Genomic DNA, 19987 nt, shown 5'->3' with positions numbered 1-19987 from the left:
TGAGCAGCCACCGCTCTTGGGGTCGGGCGGGGTCTCCTCTTGCCGTTGTTGTTTCTTCAGTTGTGGGGTTGACATTTGACAATAAAGCAAATAATCATGGGAAAAAAAGCAAAGTGCCCGAGAAGAATAGCTCCTCAAAGTATTATAATCGGAGGAAGATCAACATAAGTTAGATAAAAGCATTCAAAGCATGGAAACCCACCGGATGAAAGGTAAATTCAATTATGTTTACAATGATTTATGTGATTCATAACTAAATCATTCTAGAAATCTACCTTATTTGTAGTGTCTGATGGTATCTGTTGGATATTCTGCATCCATATTCAATCGGACCCAAAGCGCTTCTCTGTGTGATTCATAGCTTAAGTAATCCCCATAATCCAAATGATTCATCATTCCTTATACCCAAAATCTCGCCGATATTACTGATATGCTTCATTGTGCATAATTCCAAGTAGTCCAAATGATTCATAGACTTACAGGACTAGTACATTGTACAACTGTAAACTTTGTATGTATTACGCTAACTGACCTATCAGGAGCGCTCCCCGATTACGACAACATTATTGTCGGGAGACATGCGATTGATAGCTCAGTGGATAGTTAGAGTAGGAGCGAAACGACAAACTTTATCGCAATCAATAACCAATGATTACTGTTTTCCTTATCTATTTTCAGTTTTATATTTTCTACTGTCCGTTTTATGGATTGTCGGGAGGCACCTATAAATCACCCGCCCAATGCGATTGCTAGCTCAGTGGATAATTCGAATTGGAGCGGAACTAATGTCTTGAGTTGATTTAAAGTGTTAAACTAAATAGTCCAGTGTCAAAAGGTATGCAATCAGAGGGCCATGTTTTAAGAAAAATAATATGGGATATACATATATTTTTTTAGCTGCAATTTTACTAACATAGTTCGACATGCCAAAGTGTGTGCCTTTTTTATTATATTACCGATGAGTTAACTCCTACTCGGTGGTACATAAATAACATAATATTAATCTAAAGATAGGGTATAGAAAATTCCATAGAAGACCTTGTTTCCACTCAAAGAGAGCGAGAGCGCAAAGTGCTCAAAACTCAACGCAGAAATGAGACTGAGAGATGCTCTTGGCAACAAACTCAGCTGCAGCTCTGTCGCTCTCTCGCTCTTGAGTTGTTTTCCCCACCAAACGCAATCGCACTCTAAAAATCCAATACCGAACGCATTAGCACTCCAAATTATTCCAACTGGTTTGAGTGAGTTTTTTCCCGAGCGAACGAAGAGTGAATTTCTCGTGACAGAAATTTTTCGGCCGAAAGCGGGCGATTTGAAAGATACAAAGATACATGTTTCGGCCGCGGACAAGGAAACAACAGAACTATGTCGAATTTTTCTCTGAATTCAGAAAAGTCCGTTGATAAAATTGATAATTTCGAGAAAAAGAAAATCGCCTAAAAACGATATAATTGAACATCCCTAGCACTCGGTCGCGCGCGTATCTGCTGTACGAAAAGATATTACCGAACCCCCCGAGAGGGAATTATTAATAAAATTGAAATATAAACTGCCGATTAAGGTTTCGATTTGGAATTTTGGATTGATATCTGACGGTTTAGTGTGGTGAAAAGTTCAGCAAATTTCGAATTTCATCAGTCGGAGTAATTGTTCCATCGATCAAAGGATCCTAAAGCCCCGATCCGTGTTAAAGGACTTTCGATTCCGTGAACGGAATATCTAAAGTGAGTGTGATACCAAGTGCCCGTAAAGAACTTTGCACAAAAAAACAGCAACGGCACAACAACAATCCCAGCAACAACAGCCGGAGGAGCATCATCATAGACAACGGTTGTCCCTCCCGCCCCGTCCCGTCTGTCGGTCTCCGTTTGTGCCACCCGACCGGGCTGCATACAACCCAACAACTTCAGTCTACACTTGATATACATATGTATATACCACAGATATATATACAAAGTATATATAAAACAAAAACGATCGATTCTCGTGTGCGCGTGTGCGAGTGTGTGAGTGCGTGTTGCATATATAGAGCCGACGGTTGCGACGACTTTGCTATATAATCGGGTGGTACGCACACAGATACAAATACAGATACAGAATACAGATACACCCATCGCTGCCACAGATACAGCTGCAGATACATAAATATATATGTATGTGTGTATGTATCTAGCCAAAGTAGAAGATATATATGCGTATAAGCTGAACGCGGCGCACTCTGCTCTGTTTTTTCTTTTATAATTACTTTTGGCTAAAATTAGAAAACGTGTGTGTTGCGCCAATGAGTTTGAGTGTGTGTGTGCGTGTGTGTCTGCCTCACTAGTACTAGTATCTGTGTCTGGCTATATCGCTGGTACATCATCATCATCATCACCACCATAGTCGTCGTCAGAGACGATGTCTTCAGCGGCCGTGTGTGTGCCAGAAAACACTCGTCGCCAGTGAATCAGACTACGACTAGCACTACGGCTACGGGCTATATAGTAGACATCGGGCGAAGATCGCGAATACGGCCAGACAAACATTATCTATCGTATATCGTGCGGCGGCGAGGAGTATTACACTTACAACTCGGCGACGAAGACGCCGCATACACGACCCAACCGATCCCCGATCCGATTCAATACGATTCGATACGATCCGTTCCCGATTCGGCAGCCGAAGCCGAGGCCGAGGCCGAGACCGGGACGAGACGAGACGATTCTCTCAATCTTGCGCGCGTGAAAAACCTCGTGAGGGAAAAATCAAACGCCACGCGACCTTACCTCTCTCACTATCTCGTTCAATTGGGGGGGCGTGCAACGGGGCGTGGCCGTGCGTCGACTCCAAAGCGCTCAAGTGAAACGTGTAGCTGAACCAACAACAACAAACACAAAACAAAACCAAGAATTTTAAATAAACTTTTATTTATTCAAAAGATAGTTTTGGCAAAGATAAAAAGAAACAAAAACGCGACGTGCAAACAAAATGAGTCACCAGCAACAGCAACAGCAAAAGCAACAATATCTGTGGCATACAGCAGCAACAAAGTGTTAACAAATTAATGCTACAAATAGTGAAAATCAGAAGCAGTCGAAAAAAACATTCTTACCCCCAATTGCATCTCTCGCCCAAGCAGTCTGTGTCTCTCTTGCCCCTGCTGTCGCTCAAAATGCTACGAAATTATCGAAAGTATTTGCAGGATAAACGGAAATACGACAAGGCACAACGAGGACGCAGCAGCAGCAGCAGCAGTAGCAGCAGCAGCAACATTTGTCACGATTAAACGCGAGTCGATAAGGATATTACCAGCAGGAACGGAATCCCAGAAGAAAAGGAGCCACACTCCAGAAGCAATTGCAACGGTTAGAACTGAGCTTTCAGCCAGACGAGGAAGATCCTTTCAGATTTTGTACATAAAATCAGGGCAATAGCAACAACAATTTTGGAGGACGCCATGTATGCGCAACATTTGCGCAAATGGAGTCTAAAAACAAAAAAGCCACTAATGCCATTGATATTGCTAATTATCTACGTCAGCAACATGCTGCTGCCGACGACAGCAGCAGCCACAGTGGCAGCCACACAGCAACAGTTGCAGCAACAACAACTACAACCACAAAGATTATGGGAAGGCAGTGCAGAAGAAAGCAGCTACTATATACCACTGACTTTGGATAATGGCAGCGGGAGCAGCAGCACCAGCAGCAGCAGCAGCAGCAGTGAAAGCGCCAAGAGCACTGGCAGTACCAGGGGCAGTGGCAGTGGCAGTGGCGGTGGCAGCGGCAGCAGCAGCAGCCTTAGTAGCAGCATCATCGACAACAATATCTTAAGTAGGCTGCTCAGCCGCACCAGCAATAGTCTTAGTAGCCGTAGCAATCTTAAGTTAAAGCCAGCAACAGTATTCGACGCCGGCAGCAATGCAGCTGTGCAGCAACAGCAACTGCAACTGCAACAAGAGCAACAGCAGCCACAGAAGCAACAGCAGCAAGTGCCACATGTTGCTGCCGCCGTGTCAATGCAGCAGTCAATGCAAAAAGTTCCAAATACTTTAATAAATAGTCAAATATATAATTTATTAAACAATGGCAGGCCCAGCGAGGCGGCGAGCAGTAAAATGCGTCGCCACATACCAACAACTCAGTTGCAACTGCAGCCACAGCTGCCCAAGTTGCAGCAACCCAGCTTACCGCGTCCAGTGAGCAATTACAGTAGGCGAGCCACGCAAAGCTATCTCATCGAGTCCTACGAAGTGCCAGACAGCCAGACTCCGGATGAGGACAGTCCGGAGCAGGCGGCGCGTAATCGGCGCGACGGCAATCAGCGGCCACATCGCTCCGGCCTACGCCAGCAGCTGCAGCAGGACAAGCGGGATCATCGCCGCCAGCGTCAGCATCAGCGACAGGAGCAGAGACTGCGCCAGCACCAGCCCTCCCAGCAGCAGCAGCAACAGCGGAGGAAGCATCCCCGGAAGCACAGGGGACGACAGCGGGCCGGACGCTACTGCTCCGCCCGAGATCCCGCCCAGCTGGCCTACTCAGCGCCCACCGTCTTCCAGGGCGTGTTCATCTCCATGTCGGCCGACCGGCGGGTCAACTTCTCGGCCACCATGAAGGTGCTCAAGGTGTACAAGCAGCAGCGGGATCTGCAGCTGCCCCAGCTGGTCCGGCTGCAGTTCGCTCTGCGCAACGCCAGCGGCGAGTGCGACATCTACAGGGAGCGACTGCTGCCGCGCGGTGTACTCCGATCCGGGAACGATCTGCAGCAGTCCTCGGATATATCCTACATGATGTTTGTCCAGCAAACGAATCCGGGCAACTTCACCATCCTTGGCCAGCCCGTGCGGGTCACCCACTCGGTGATGGAATCGGTCAAAATGGCTGTGAGTGAAAATTATGGTGAGTTGATTTCGATTTTAAACTACTCTAAGAAAACTATAGCTAGGGTACTCTTGAACGGTTTAATGGAATAAGGGGATAATGCAATCTGATGTTGGGAAACTTGATAAATTTGTTCAAACCTTTGAAAAGTCTGCAACCGTCCCTCTCTGTCGCGTACTCTTTCATCGCTGAATGCCTTTCTTTTGGGTTCCTTTCCTCTCATTTCCTTTCTTTCACTCTGTCTCTTTTAAACCCGCTGGTGCAGCTGCCTCTTTCTCCGCGCCGCTGTTGTTGTTGTTTAATGAAATTTAGCTGCTTTTTTTGCTGAATTTCTTATTTGCCAACTTCACGCTCTGCTAATATTCACCAGACCGAAATAATTTTATGCAACACACATACATACCCACACACACATACACATGAACATGGATAGCGTTGCGCATGCGCCCGGCCGATGCAACTTTTTGTTGAAGCTTCTGCCGCTGTGCTCCAAGTGCAAGTCTAGGCCGGCTTCGGCTTGGTCTTCTTCTGGGATTCTTTTGTGCCTTCCCTCAATTTGGTTGCTGGGCAGCGGCAACAAAAATGCTCACATTTAGAATTTATAATACCCTCACTTTCCACAAGGGAAGTGGCATTATATGATACTATAAAATTCATAAACCCAGGCATAGAGCATTCCGATAAACACAACTCAAGATAAAATAAACCGTTATCAAAATTTGACTTTAATATCAGTTAAAGATACATTTATTTATAGACATTTATCGCTGCCATGTAGCGAATGGCTATCAAAAGTGTATCTAAGTCTTCGGCATGGCTGTCCTGCCTCTGTTGATATTCGTATTGTTGCTGCTGTTGCTAGTTGCACATTTTAATTAAATTCGCATTAACTTTGCTCGCTGCTCGGCAGCCCCCTCACAGTCCCTCGGTTGGAAAAACTTTGAAAACTCATTTCTGGTCTCCGATGGAGTCTCTCCGCCAGAGATCCAACTTCACATCGTCATCGTCATTGCTGTTCTTCTGCTTCGTCTTTTTGTTGTTGTCTCTGCAGTCGACCTTTGCGGTTGGGAGACGAGACCGAGACCCAACCCTAAGTTCTGCTCTTCCTCTCTCTCTCCGCCTCCTCCCCTGCTTCGGACTCCTCCTCATACAGTTGTTGTTGTTGTAATTATTCTTGCGTTGCGGTTCATGAAGTTTTGCGTCTGGAAAGGCGGCTAAGTGCGATCAACCGACCGCCTGCCTGCCTCCTCCTCCCCCGTTATTCCCGGCCTTTGCTTTGGTTTTGTTTTTATTTATTTACATTTGTCTCTCTCTCTCCCACTCACTGTCTCTCTCTTGCATCAGTCTGTCTCTGTCCTTGTTTCATTGCGGGCGCAATTAGATTTTTAATTCATTTTTCCCTCTCCTTTTCTCTCTCTCTTTCTCTGTTGCTGCTGCTTCTTTTTTCTCTTTTCTTTGGCTGCGGCTGTTTCAGCTTGTGCTTCTTCCGTCATGGTTCCCGCACACCGCACACCAAGAGAGAGGATGTCAGTGAGAGAGCGGGTGGGTGGCCAAGCCTGGGCTTTATATCAAAAACACACTCCACACTACGTACTGTTTACTGACCACCGTCCATGTCCAGTGGCTGCTACTCACCAAGGAGCAACTTCAAGCAATGCTTCACCTTATTTTAATACACTTTGCCTGGAGCTTTGCCTTCTGCTCGCCTGCTCCTCCCCCTCTTCCAGAAGCAACCCTTTGGCGATCACAGAAGATCCGAAATCAGCTGCAATCAGCTGTTCCCCTGTTCACTCCCTGTCGCCCCGTCTCACTCTCGCACTCTTTGTCTTTTGGGGTTTATTATCTTGTGTTTATTTACTCTTTGCATTGCTTCTGTTTCTGTTTCTGCTTCCTTCTGCCTGCCCTCACTCCTTTTGGATTCCTCCTCTCTGCCCATCATTTGGCTGCTCCATCAATGAATGGGAATGGGAACGGCACTGGGCAGTGCGAATGAGTGGGAAATAATCAGAGCAGCATAGGAATAACAGGATATTTACTTTTTGTTTCGATTGATTTATTTTGCTTTGACTTTGACTTGGCTTTGCTTTTGTTGCAGACGCAGCGAATGTTTCGGGGATTTGCATCTGGTGGCGAAACTGGTAGCGGCGAGTTTCGACAACGTAGGGGTCGGTCGGTTGGGTCTCTATAAAAAGCGATTACTCATCGAAATGCATACTAATCAATCCCCACCCACTCAAAACGAACGCTTCTGTTGAGATCTACTCCTTTCACTTTGGTTGCCGCAAATATGCCAATTTCTTTCGTTGGTCCCAAACTGATTTGCATATGGGGCCATTAAGCCCGAAGATAAAGCCTGAAATCGTCAGGCAAATCGATAAAATCTCAGCCCCCAATCAGAGTCACCAAAGGTGATAAAAAAAACCAAAAAACATCGAATAGATCAATCAAAAACTGAGTCAGTTTTTGGGTTTCTGCAACCTGAAATCCATGGGTGTTAGGCGGGGGAGATTCGGGGCGATTTACGAGTATTATCCATACGCCCCGTGTGACGCAGCGAGAGCAGAGCTCTGCTCACGGGAGCTCTGCTTATAACCAATTAAAATGCCTTCGAACCTGACTGAATCGGTAGTATCATGAATTAACTGGTCGCATTTTATGCCTAATTTACACCCACGCCATGCACGTCAGTTCTTACCAAATATAACTCTCCACTCCACTCCGCTTCAATAAATGTGACTTGGAATATAACAACAACGAAAACACAAAACAATGAAAAGGCCATGTGAAAAATAAATAAAAATCACAGGTATGTTTTTGTGTTTGGCTTTCGGGCTATTATAGTTTTTTTTTCTCTTCTTTTTTTCGGACTGCTGATTGCGGCTGCTGCTGGGTGCTGCTGCTGCTTCTGCTTCTGCTGCTGATGTTGATGTTGTGTTGTTGTTGTTGAGGTGTTAAGTAAATTAGCTGCTCATAAAACATGATTTGATCTGGCAGAAGTCCGCGTCAAAGCAGAATCGGCAGCCCATCTCTCGTATATTTGTTTGTTTGTTTGTTTGACCAAAAGCGGAGACAAACTGGCACAAATCAAATACGTACTCGTACGCGGAAGGTGTATTCCACGATCCATTATTCACAGATATAGATATCGCATGGCAGAGTATTTCCGATCTGATAAAACTAAAAGATAATTGTGGGCCATACACAATATATTTGCTGAGGGTGTTTTAAGTACATAAATATAGGCGGATAAATAGAAGCTTCACCCTTTCGTTCATGTGTTATATGATCTTTATACAATTATGTACATATGTATATTGCCAGGGATAGGTGCTCTATGTGTATTATATAATTATTTCCCACACCTATGCTGCACTCAGCATTGAATATTAATTTTGTTTGCGGTTTGCCTCTTGTCACATTGCCAAAGCATAATAATAATCTGTAGAACTCATAGATTTCATTGAGAAAAGCAATACCTATGTATACCTGAGAGAAAACCCCCAGAGAACCTTGACAGCGGGTTTCCATTTCCCGCAGCAGAGCAGAGCCATGGGATGGATGGATAACTGGCGACTCTTGTTTCATTTGTGCGCTCAGTTCTGGTGCTCTTTCTCTCTCAATGGTTGCACTTGTTGCTTCTGTTCTGAATACTACTCGTTTGTGTGTACGTGTGTTCAGCAAGCGATTACAAAATGAAAAGAAAGAAAATGCTTTGCCAGAGCGGAAAATGCTCTGCACCGTTCGTATATTTAGGTCAACGCCTACGAGCAGAAGCGACAAACTTACTCAACGGCACCCACAATTCATCATTTCTCCTCATCTCATCTTTTCTTTCGTTTGGTTGTCTTTTTTTTTGTGTTGTTGTTGTTGTTTTTTTGTGTGTGTCATTCTGGGGGTGTCTGGTCTACCTGGTCATAAGATTTTAATACATTTTCCTCTCGCTTTTTGGGGAAAATTGTGGGTGGGGTGGGGGCTCATTTAGCGTCACGCCAGAGAAAATCCAACGACGACAGAGACAACTTTACGTTAGCTTTTGTATTTTGGTTGTTGGTTGCTGGTTTTTTCCTCTTTTTATTTTGTTAGTAATTAAGTATGAATGGCGGCGCTAGACGACGAACCTTGGTTCATTTAGGTATAGTACACGGTAGTGTAAAGGGTAGTCCCAGTCTCAGTCTCAGTCCCTCTGTTTGGGTAGGGGCCCCTTTGGGATTTTGCTGGGACTGCGGGGCTGCCTGGCGGGCCGTTTGGCATGCGGGAAATAGAAAATTATAACGAAATGAAATTTTCAAATGGCATGCCATGTTTGTTTCCTTGCCCTGCCATGTCTTGCCGCGACCAGAGTCGCCTCGCGACTCGTCGGTTGCCTCGTTTATGAGTTTTATGCTATTTCTGGCCGCGCCGACAGCAGCAACATCACGCAGCTGAAAGCCATTCGAGAGTAGGAAGACATCTTGGCCGCCATAGACTTGCCAAAAAAGCAAAAGAAAAATCAAAAAAACAACAACAAAAACGAACAGAACAGCCAGCACAGAACGGAACCCTCCTATGAAAAAAAGTCAATTGAAAATATAAAGAAAATCTGATGGTTGTTAGCCCTGGGTCTGTGGCAGTGCCTGTGCCTGTGGCTGCAATTTGCATCCATCGGTTGCATCCATCGTGGCGCTAATGGAGCAATCTTGGCCGGATGGAGCAGCAGCCCGGCCGATCAATGGAGCCCCTCTGTTGCATAGCGGATGTGACATAATCTGATTGCCATGAATACGATGCGACTATATAGCCGAAATGGATAAAACGCCTGGCATTCATGGCCCATCAATGGATCTGTGTGGCTCTATGGATCTGTGGAACTACATGTGTGGATCCACTAGATCTGTGTCGGCGCGATATCAAAGCAAAGACGTAGGCCCCACAGGTGGCGCTTCCTCAAGCTGGTCATTATGTTCAGGGGAATTTAGAGCAAAACGTACACTGGATACCCTTTTGGCAAAGCCGATCTAGTGATTGATGAGCTGAGGATAAACCACTGGGGAGGTGGGTTACAAAATGCTGCTCCTCTTCTACGGCCTATCTATTGGCCAAGTTAGCATACCCCTTTTGTCAAAAGCCGCCACTTCAAACACTTCAAACACCACCACCTCAATTAGCCATTCAGCATTTGCGTTAATTTTCGCGGCACTTGCGGCACATTCCAAAATACCAAAAAAGAAACACCAAAAAAGAAGTGGAATATGCACACAAACACACATGCATACATATTTATGTATTCATGTATAAATACATGGCATGAGAAAGATAAATGATAAGAGATCTCTTCGGACGGACTAATTGTTTCGCCTGGCTGTTAATTTCTGCCCGCATAATCGCACTGCCCTCGGGGCCACCTTCTGCTCCACAAAAACAAAAAGAAGGCTTCAACAGTTGCGCACGCGGCCAAGATTAATGGATAACCCCCAACGGACGGACAGCCGGACAGACGGACTGGCTGACCAACCAACCAACCAATCGACCAACCGAAACACAGATAGATATTGATTGATATTTGAAAAGTGATTTCGGTTCGTAGTCGGTCGGCTTGGACTCATTATTAGTTTCCCATGGAACATTTTCACAGCTAATGATTGGATAGATGGATGGATGGATGGTTGGAAGCACGAGCTTCCCAGCAAGCCAGCACTCATACTATATACTTATACTTACTCGTATTCCAATTTTCGGCGCAATACCCAAAAGTCAATTCAATTTGCGTTGGCGGCTCCACGGCTTTGAACTCGATCGGTGGGCGGGAGATGCTTTGCTGAGCCAAAAAAACGTTTTTCTAGTTTCGGGGTAGATCAGGAAGGAAACTAGGCTAGGCTTCGAGGCTGCGAGTCTTCCGTCTTCAGTCTTTGTGGCAGTCTCTGCACACAGAACAGCGCTCTCCTCCGCCCCACTCTGGTCCTGTCCAGAACTTGGCACTTGGAGTAGCCTTCTGCTGGCTGGCTGGCTATCTTAATTACGCATTAATTACATCAAACATTAATAATTCCACATGCCAGCGGAGCGTCTGCTCATCTATCTACTTCAGTGGCAGCAACACCTCCTCTATCTTCGCCTTCTGCCTGGTGCTGCCTGCATGCCTGCCCCTTGGTCTTGCTTCTTGGTTCTTGGTCTCGGTCTTGGTTCTTGGCTCAGTCTCAGTCTCAGTCTTGGGTATCAAGGCAGGGAGGCTCCTCCTCTGTATATTAAACTGTCTGTCACCCCCTTCCTGCCATGCCATCCAGCAGCCTGCATCAAATTGCAAGCCATCGTCTTCGTCGGATCTTTGGTCTGTCTTGCCACTGCGCGGTGGCTGCCCCTGCCTGCGCCCTGCCAAGTTGAAAAATTTGCCTTTGATATCGACTGGTGGCATGCCACATACTCGTACCACTCGTATGCTGTTCTGGCCTCTGCCTCCGGGCCCCCGCTGCTGTGGGGCAATATTTTCTTTTTAGCTGACGATTTAGCCGATTTCCCGATCATAATCGCCCTCGATCCGGCTGCCAGTGCCACTGCCAGAGGCTGGCATGAAGAAGCTGTTTGGCCATTTGGCATTTGTCTGGTCCAGTGAATGGCTTAATCCGACGAGTGTTGATTGAAATATTTCCCCACCAAACTGTTTGGAGAAATCGGGGAAGCAAATCTCTCGCCTGCCGTCGGATACCTGCGTGGGAAAATCTCACGTTTCCTGGGCTAATCTGTGACCGCCCTAAAGAGTCAGGTTCCAAAGGACCAGGCGGACAGGTAACTGGCCACATGTTTGGCCGGAAATTCCCGTGCGCCTCCTGCGTGCGCTGCCCCTGACCTCGTCCTGGCCATTGTCCTTATGACGAATTCGTCATAATTCCTTCCCTACAGCTCTCAGGGCATTTCCAACATTTGCTTGCCCACCAAAATGATAAATGCATGAAAAAAAAAAGATGTACGTATTATTAGCGGAAGAAGCGGCCCACCAAATTGCATCCAATCATGGCCAATATGTGTACTCCCCCCATCCCCATTGTATCTCAGGCTCTCAGGCTGCTGCCGGCCGGCAAGGTGACCGTGTGCTAAAACAAAATTTTTATATCGAAATTGCCGCTGGTCAACGCGCGCGCCTGCCCAATGGCCACGTTAAGCGCGTGTTGGCCTTTTTGGTTCCCAAGCTTTGTTTGCCACAAGCACAAATACACACACAGAGAATAACACACACACACACACAGCAACAGATACAGATACGGCCCCGCTCAGACAAGTTGGAGTTGCATTTTTAGCAGCATTTTTGTGCGGCATTTTATTCGTCGCCGCTGGCTACAAATTTGTGCTGTGGCAAGCAACGAACAACAGCCAGCAGCAGCAGCAGCAGCAGTAGCAGCAGTGGCCACTGCCACTGGTTGGCCACCAACTTCAGCCTCAGCTTCACCTTGTGCCCCAAAAGCTATTTAAATGGTATTTAAATGTGTCTAAAAGTAATTTTTTTGCGCATTTAATTCGCATTTTTTTGTTTTTTCGCGTCCAGCGTCCAGTATTTGGCAAAGCACTTAACGACATTTATGAGTATATTTCATGGAAAATGGAAACCAAACGGCAGCGAATGCCTGACATAATGCGTCATAATTGAAACGTTGTTGTTGCTGCTGTTGCTGTTGCTGTTGTTGTTGTTGTTGTTGTTGTTTATTGCAGTGGAAGCAGCTTGCGTGGGGGTCGTACCATTTGATAAGCAGATGCAACATTTGGCTGCTGCCTCCATTACCTCGGGGTTTCCCCCTGTGCCGCCACTGCCTTGGAAATATTTTCACACACCATCCCACCAAATGATTTCAACTTGCCACCAGCAACAAGTTGCAGGTAGTGCATGGCATGCCACACACAGCAGCCGCTGCCGCTGCCGCAGTCGCTGCTGTTTGCTGTTTGTTGGTGCCTCCTCCTGCAACAAAGAAGGCAACTAGAAACTAGCCATTGGCCACCAGCAGCAGCAGCAACTGCAGCAGCAGCAGCAGCATCGCCACATGCTTGACCAGAGACCGACGAGACCAAAGCGAGCGCATAAAGCATAAAAAAGCGCAAAAGCCACAAGAAGTTGCAAGTCGAAAAAGTCATTATATGCGACAACCAAGTCGTCGATATTGGCAGCGACGCCATGCAGCAGCAGCAGCAGCAGCAGCAGCAAACAACATGAGGCAAACAGCCAGCAACGACATTGGAAATACCCTTGCAAGGGAATTCTTTGTCTGTTACCATATCTCTGGGTACTGATGGGTTCTCGCAGATTGGATTGTTTCTGCAGGAACGGTTCAGTCGTTGCCCTGCCACTCTTTCGGTTATATGCCCCATTTCAAACATCTTCTTTGAGTAGTAATACCCCATTCAAGAGCATGACAACAACTACGGCGACTTTGGCTTTGGCTGCGACACATTTGCTTAAATAGCAACAGCCGCAGCAGCCAGCTAGCAGCCAGAGCCCATTTTTTTTTTATTGCCGCAGTTGGAAAATGCAAGACAAACGGCTGGAGAGGGGAGTGCGCAGGGGTAAGAGGAGGAGAGCGCACAGGAGAGGAAAGGTGGTTGGGTGTCTTGGATTTCCAGTTTTCGGTTCCCACAATGCAAAATTAGGTACGAAGCGTCGTCCCCATGACGTAATTAGCATAGAGCCAGAGCGCAGTCGTTGTCGGGAGCCCATAAAGCGTATTTACCGCACAACGCGCCACACAGACGCACCACAAGGGGCTGGGGGCTGGTGGCTGGTGGCTGGTGGAATTGGCAAGGGGGGGAGGAGGGTGGCAGTCAGGTGAGCCATTGGCCATGTTGCGCATGTGTGGCGTGCGAACGTCTCAGAGCAGAGCAGCAGAGAGTAGTTGAGGGGAGCGAAGAACAGAGGAGAGCAGAGCAGAGCAGCATGGCAGCAGTGTAGCAGTGTAGCAGTGCAGCAGCCGCGCAGCTGGTGGACGAGTACGACATTGCCATAACTCATATGTGGCACGGCTGCTCTGCTGCTTGCAATTGTCGTGGCAGTCGCTGTCGCTGCCATTGGGGGCCACAAATAAAAACATTTCGTTTAACGATCTTTATCGATTCGATTATTGATTGTGTGTTCATGGTTTTGCTGCAAGAGCAGCACCAGCAACATGTTGCCGAAAGTAGAAGCAACAGAAAAGTTTATGCATTGCTCAGGCCATCCTGAAGAGTACCCATAACTAGATGCGCCTTTGCCACCAATTATCCACCACACAAAACTATCTTCCAATCCAGGGAGCTACGAATAGGTGTTGGCCATCCAGAAGCCATAAAAGCGCCATCTCCGCCATTAACCGATTACGATGTTGGTTTATTCAGTCTCTTCAATCTAACAACTCGCTTTCAATCATTAGATTATATGGCAAAGACAGACACCAATGTAGCATGCAGCATGTTGCCAGCTCATCTCTCGGACTTCATCTTGTAGCATTTTCACCTGGCTATATGCTGTTCTACTCGGCCACTTGCTCACTCGCTCACTCTCCCTCTCTGTCTATCTGTCTCTCTCTTTCTTTCGTATGAAATTCTTGGCATAGTTGGGTCTGACAGGCCAGGCAATTGTCGGCTTACGGGCTCGAGATCGGGCTCCTCTTTGGCTCTGCTGTCCGTGGCTGCCTCCTGCCAACCACTTATTACGTAATTATTTAGCCGCAGCATCGCCCTGGGGCACGTGTTGCCAACTGACTGGCAAACTGGCAGCACTTGGGCACCTGTTTCAGCCTCGGACTCGTGGACTCGTGGACTCTGGGACTCTTTGACTGTGTGGGACTCTTGGGGCCTGGTCTCTCAGCTATTTGTGCTATAATTTCTGGCATGCAGCAGCCGCAGCAGCAACATCAATTCAATTTGCATGCATTTGCCCTCAAGCCTCTTGCCTTAGTGCTCTGTTGCTGTTGCTGTTGCAGTTGCTGTTTCTGCTGATGATCATCTATGTTGTATGTTGTATGTAGCTCGGGATCCTGATAAACAGTCTCTGCTGATTAGGAATTTCTTGGCCCTAACTGCCAGCCAATTTAGTTGCAGTCGAGTGGACACGTGCCCGTATACGCGTCTGCCTGCACCTCCATATCCAGTCGGATGGTAAAATATTGCGGCAGTAAACAGTTAACGGCATTTGATAACTGTTTCACGCTTTTGGGTTTCGCAATTAAACCGAATGGCATAGAAATTTTGATGGTTTCATAGACCATAAAGTAATCTCGACACGCTCTCACCCGGCAACGTCAACGACAGCAACAGCAACAACAACAAATACAAACACAACTACAGCAACCTATGGAAATGTTGCGTATGAGCAATGCACTTGGCTGGTGTCTAGACATGAGGGGTATACAAACTTAATTTCATTGCAGAGTAAAACATAGATGAAAGATGAATATGATCAGGGACACTCTTAAAGAGAGACTGGGAGTAGGAGATAATCCTAAGACCCTGCAACCATTACCACGAGTTAGCACTCGCTCAAGGTTGTTGTCAGCGAGTAGCGTGTACTCCATCCACCCCATATTCTTCTTGTTCTATTAAGCTTCTCCTTGTTCGATCGACGCCCTGCTCTGGCCATTATTTTCCTAACAATTTGAGTCTTATTTTTTGTTTATTTATTTCCACATTAGTTAATGCGTTTATAATGCGCAAAAGAAACGCGCACCAGAAGCCCCCCGCTCACCAGCAATGAGAGCAACATTGTTGTATGCCTGCCGGCCTGCCTGGCTGCCTGGCTGCCTGTTGGCGCCTGCTTAACAATTGACGGGCAATTCCCACGCTGCGTATGAAATAAATTTTCAAAAACCGAAAATTGTGCGCACAACTCTTTACATTTTAATGATGCCACCGCGCACTGGGCGAAAAACTTTGAAGCGGCCGCGTCGGCAGTCGAGTCATTTACTTGTTGTCGAGCGCCCCATTATACTCGTAAATCTGCTAGCCAGCCTATGACAGTTTTTTTTTTTTTTTGCTGCTTCTCTTCTTGTTTTACTTGTCTCTGTTTCTGTTGCTCATTTTTGTGTTGGTTAAAGAAACAAAATCACACCAAAATGTGGTTTCTGGGGCCCATTGGTCGGGCTGCCACCGTCTGACGACCGACGACTGACGCCTGACGTGACTGCAAATGAGCAGCAGGGCCAAAAAGTAAGAGAAATATGTATCAAGATAGCCACAAAAGTGAGAGCAGTTCGATGTGTGGGTGCTGCTGGGTGCTGCTGGGTGCTGGGTGCTGTGTGCTGGGTGCCCGAGTTCACTGGGTAGATCGAAAGATACGGCATGCTAACATCACTTATCGCGAGTTATACGTGGAGATAAATTTCCGAGAAATGTGCGAACTTTACGCCCATGACGTATGTGTACGATATCAGATGCTGCGACACACTACCAAAATGTCTGATAAATATTCTCCCATATAATGGTGACTGGTCTCGTATCGGACTTGTGGGAGGAAATAGTTGTTCCCCTTTGGTATCGATGAATCTTCAAATTATAGCGAATCGCAATGTGACTCATAGGAGCAGACTCAATACAGCGAGTGTAAATGCAGCTAGTAAAGAGTAACAGGACCCAATCATCACTCTCCCTCTTCTTATAAAGATCGCCACTCGATGCGGAGTGGCTGAGGCACTTTCGAGCAGCGATTACCCAGTTGGCAGACGGGTGGGCAGGGAGCTATGGAAGAAGATGGACCATCCACCAACTACCGGGTTGCTCTTGTTGCAGCTGGCTGCCGCTTTTGTTATTGTTGTTGATGTTGCTGTTGCTAGCAAGCGATGTGGCCAGACGCATCGCATCTTTATTTAGACACAAAAATGTTGCATGTTTCGCGCTTTTCACCAAATGCGATCACCGATCCACATTATTATGCAAAGAGGGTTGCACTATTTACCCAAAAATGGCCGTGGCTAATGATGATGATTGCTCTGGCCTGGCCTGGCCTAGCCTGGCTTGGCCTGGCCGAGAGTCGTGGGCAACTTTTGCTTCACTTGGTAGCGGCAACTTGTTGCTGCCTCTGCCGCAGCCAGGCTGCTGGCTGCTGGCTGTAGCGGAAAATGTGGCCAACGTTTGTTTATATGTCATTGGCAATTAGTTATAGTTTTTATTGTTTATTGCAAAGGCCTCCTGCTGCTGCTGCTGCTGAATCTGTATCTGCTTTTCTTCCTGATCAGAGCACCGACCCATCTAAACATTTGTTTGGTCAATTTCTTCGAATTTTCTGACATTTTTATGAAGTGTTTAATGGTTTTCCAGAGTATTTTCATTGAAAATCAGTACAGTACAAACTAATGAAATGCCAGAGAACATGCCGGGGCGTATAAAGAGAGAGATGACGAAATATTTATATGAAATCTTTCATGTTTCATAAATTTATGTGCAATTTATTTTTAAACAACAACCGTCGACGGCGCGACGACAACATCTCTGACAAGTCGAAGGGGAGAAAAAGACACCCTACCCTGCCCGACCCTACCCTACCTTACCCTGATGGGACAGACACAAAAGTGTGCCTAATTAGAGCCTGCAGCAGCCACAAGAGCAGGGCCCTGCGTGGCGCCATGTTTGTTGGCCAAGAAAAACAGAACAAGAGGGGATGGGAGACAGAAACAGAAAGAGAAGGAAACACAGAGAGAGAGAGAGAGAGAGAAAGAGAGAGTAGAGATCAAAGGGCTGTTGGTGTTGGCGCCCTGTCGGCCTCGATTGCGAAAAGACGAAAACAACCCAAAAAGTGAAAATTATCGAGAGAGAAATCAAATGAAATCAAAAAGGGCAATCTCCACTGGGCTTCCGATACACTTCTGTTGGCCATATCTATCAGTGTTTCTGCTTTTGACCAATGATCATTACACAGTGCTTCGCAGGGCATCCTTCGAAGGGGCAGAAGATGATGCCTGGCCCCGGGGGCATGCTGCCATTACAGGTGTTGAAAACAAACAACGAATCGAGAGAACACCTTGGGGTGTCGTTATCAAAGATCTCCTCTCTCTTCTCCTCTCTTTCTAGTGGGTGGTGGTGGGTGAAGTGTGGACTGGATGGTGGGGTGGCAAACTGATATGAAAGCAATTAGCAGCAGCGACTTGGCAGCCAGCTGGCTTTTTTCCACAGAATTTTGTCAAGCTGTGACTTTGATCTGCGGAAATGTTTCGGGCAGCAACAATTTTTGATTTGAAAATGCAGCCGCTCCTCTCGCTCTCCGCTACTCTCCACACCACAACACACTGCTGCTGCTCTTCCCCCTGCTCGCCGCTTCTCACCCACGGCACAGCAGCAGCAGCAGGGAGGGTCTTTTCTTATTTATAGCCACCATTTTTATGCTCCATTTCAATGGGCCGACTGAGACGGCACCAGGCAGCAGCCAGCAGTAGCAGCAGCAGACGGGAGCATGCCGTCGTCGCCCCTTTGAAGATTGTTGTGGTGGCTACCCCCTCGTCGGGGGCACCACCAAAAAAACTCTAACCACTTGATTGCACTTTTCGCAGCATAAAATATACATTTATGTCTGTCTGCATCTGCATCTGTATATAAAATTATATCTATCTGTGTGTATCTATATAAAACAAAGTCTGGCTGGACCGATTTTCATGGTTTTCGATTTGTTGGCTTGGAAAATATACTTAACATAAAACGTATCCAAAGTTTGCCGTGTATGTGAGGGTGTGCTGTCGAACAACAGCAACAACAAAACTACAAAGAATGAGAATCGAAAACTATATAAAATTGATTTCCCCACCCGCACAATGGCTGGGGCCGACAATGAAGCGCCATTGAAGCGCAACCAAATTAATCTTTCAACGACAATTACAATTAATTATAAACGCCCCCGCCGGCTGCCGCTGCTCTGCTCTGCTCTGTTCTGCGCTGCTCTGCCCTGGGGCCAGTTCGTCCATATCAAAAAAACAGATCCAAAGCAAAATAAAAATACAGAAAAACCATAAGAATTGTATTGAAGATATCTGCGCTGTGCGTGTGTATCGACAGCTGGTGGCCACATCGTCTGGCGTTTGAATTTGGTTCAGATATCGGCATTAATACGAAGCCTGAATATGCTTTCAAAGTATATAGAAATATATTCTGGCGAAATATCGGATTTATGGCCATACGCGTACATCGCTGGATGCACTCAGATGTGTAGTTGTATCTCTGTGTAAACATTTTTCCTTGTTAGCTGTTTTAATTTTCGTCTGTCTAGCGCTCAGCCCAATCTGCATCTGTATCGGTGTCTCGTATCTGCATCTGTATCTAGTCAATCTATCCCACCATCTATCTATCTATATATCTATCTATCAGTCTCAGCGCCTGCCTAATTACAAAAAGATGAAAGCGTTGTTTTGTGGGCCAATGTCCGTCCATGTGGGATCGTGGCCCACCCATCCAACACCTTGGCGGGATCCCTTGTTCTTGTCTGCCCTCCCGCAGCATGCCTTCCATGCTGCCTGCTGCCTGCCGGCTGGCTGTTGGCTGTTGGCTGCCGCCGCCTGTTAACGGCAGCTACTTAATTTCGTATTAATAAACATCACAAATGTTGTAATAGTTTGGCACTTTATTTATTTATTTAGCTTTTTATGACCCGAGGGGCGCTCCAATGGCGGCAAACATTCTGGATCTCTGATCTCTGATTTCTGATTTCTTCCCATCGGATGGCAGCAGAGGGCTGGCTGGCTATTTCTTTTCGCAACAATAAAATTTACACACTCAAATGATTGACGGACTCGGGCATCCAGCCAGCCAACAATTGTTTAAACAATCGTTGTGTGTTCCACTCTCAGTTAGTGGATGGATAGTTTGTTGTGCAACAATGTGGATGCCAAATTGGATGTTTTCGGTTGTTCTTTTTGGGTGGGTGTGGAAACCTTTTGGTCTTGCGAGTTTGTTGAGGCGTGACCAACCGTTTTGCCCCTGATCAGATCGTTTCCGATGGGATCTACTCTACATGGCTGTAAATTTGAATCAATTTGGAATGGTTTCATTTTTTGAGGCCACAGGCAACACATTTTCAACACATCGTTAGGGGATTGAAGAAGCGACAGAACGATTGCTCAACTCTGATGGTGCTGTTGATTCGAGGAGGCCATCAAAATATAGCGAAATCTAGTGAGAAATTTCTGAGAATTCAGGGATTCCCCTCATTCTGTAAACAA

At 46.6% G+C, this 19987-nt stretch overlaps 1 protein-coding gene and 1 long non-coding RNA gene across 5 annotated transcripts in view; one reads left to right on the top strand and one right to left on the bottom strand.

Annotated features, from left to right (window-relative positions):
* Positions 1–1265: 1265 nt before the first annotated feature.
* The window catches only part of LOC117895489 (protein vein), a 33969-nt gene continuing 15247 nt past the window's right edge, over positions 1266–19987 (top strand). For 2 of the 4 annotated variants that reach the window (XM_034803183.1, XM_034803182.1), the window contains exon 1: positions 1285–4877. In XM_034803183.1, the coding sequence (XP_034659074.1) occupies positions 3437–4877 (1441 nt within the window). In that variant the 5' untranslated portion in view covers positions 1285–3436. Of the gene's footprint in view, positions 4878–19987 lie in introns of all 4 variants that reach the window. The other 2 variants (XM_034803184.1, XM_034803181.1) reach the window with 2 other exon arrangements.
* On the bottom strand, positions 7211–7647 carry LOC117895539. The gene is made up of 3 exons (XR_004648933.1): positions 7555–7647; positions 7338–7476; positions 7211–7240 (listed from the first exon to the last, which is right to left on the bottom strand). It is a non-coding gene; the product is annotated as an uncharacterized LOC117895539 (long non-coding RNA).

The sequence above is a fragment of the Drosophila subobscura genome, chromosome J, assembly GCF_008121235.1.
Source record: "Drosophila subobscura isolate 14011-0131.10 chromosome J, UCBerk_Dsub_1.0, whole genome shotgun sequence".
NCBI classification, from domain to species: domain Eukaryota; kingdom Metazoa; phylum Arthropoda; class Insecta; order Diptera; family Drosophilidae; genus Drosophila; species Drosophila subobscura.
The sequence above is the reverse complement of the archived record's forward strand: the minus strand, read 5'-3'. Positions and strand labels throughout refer to the sequence as shown.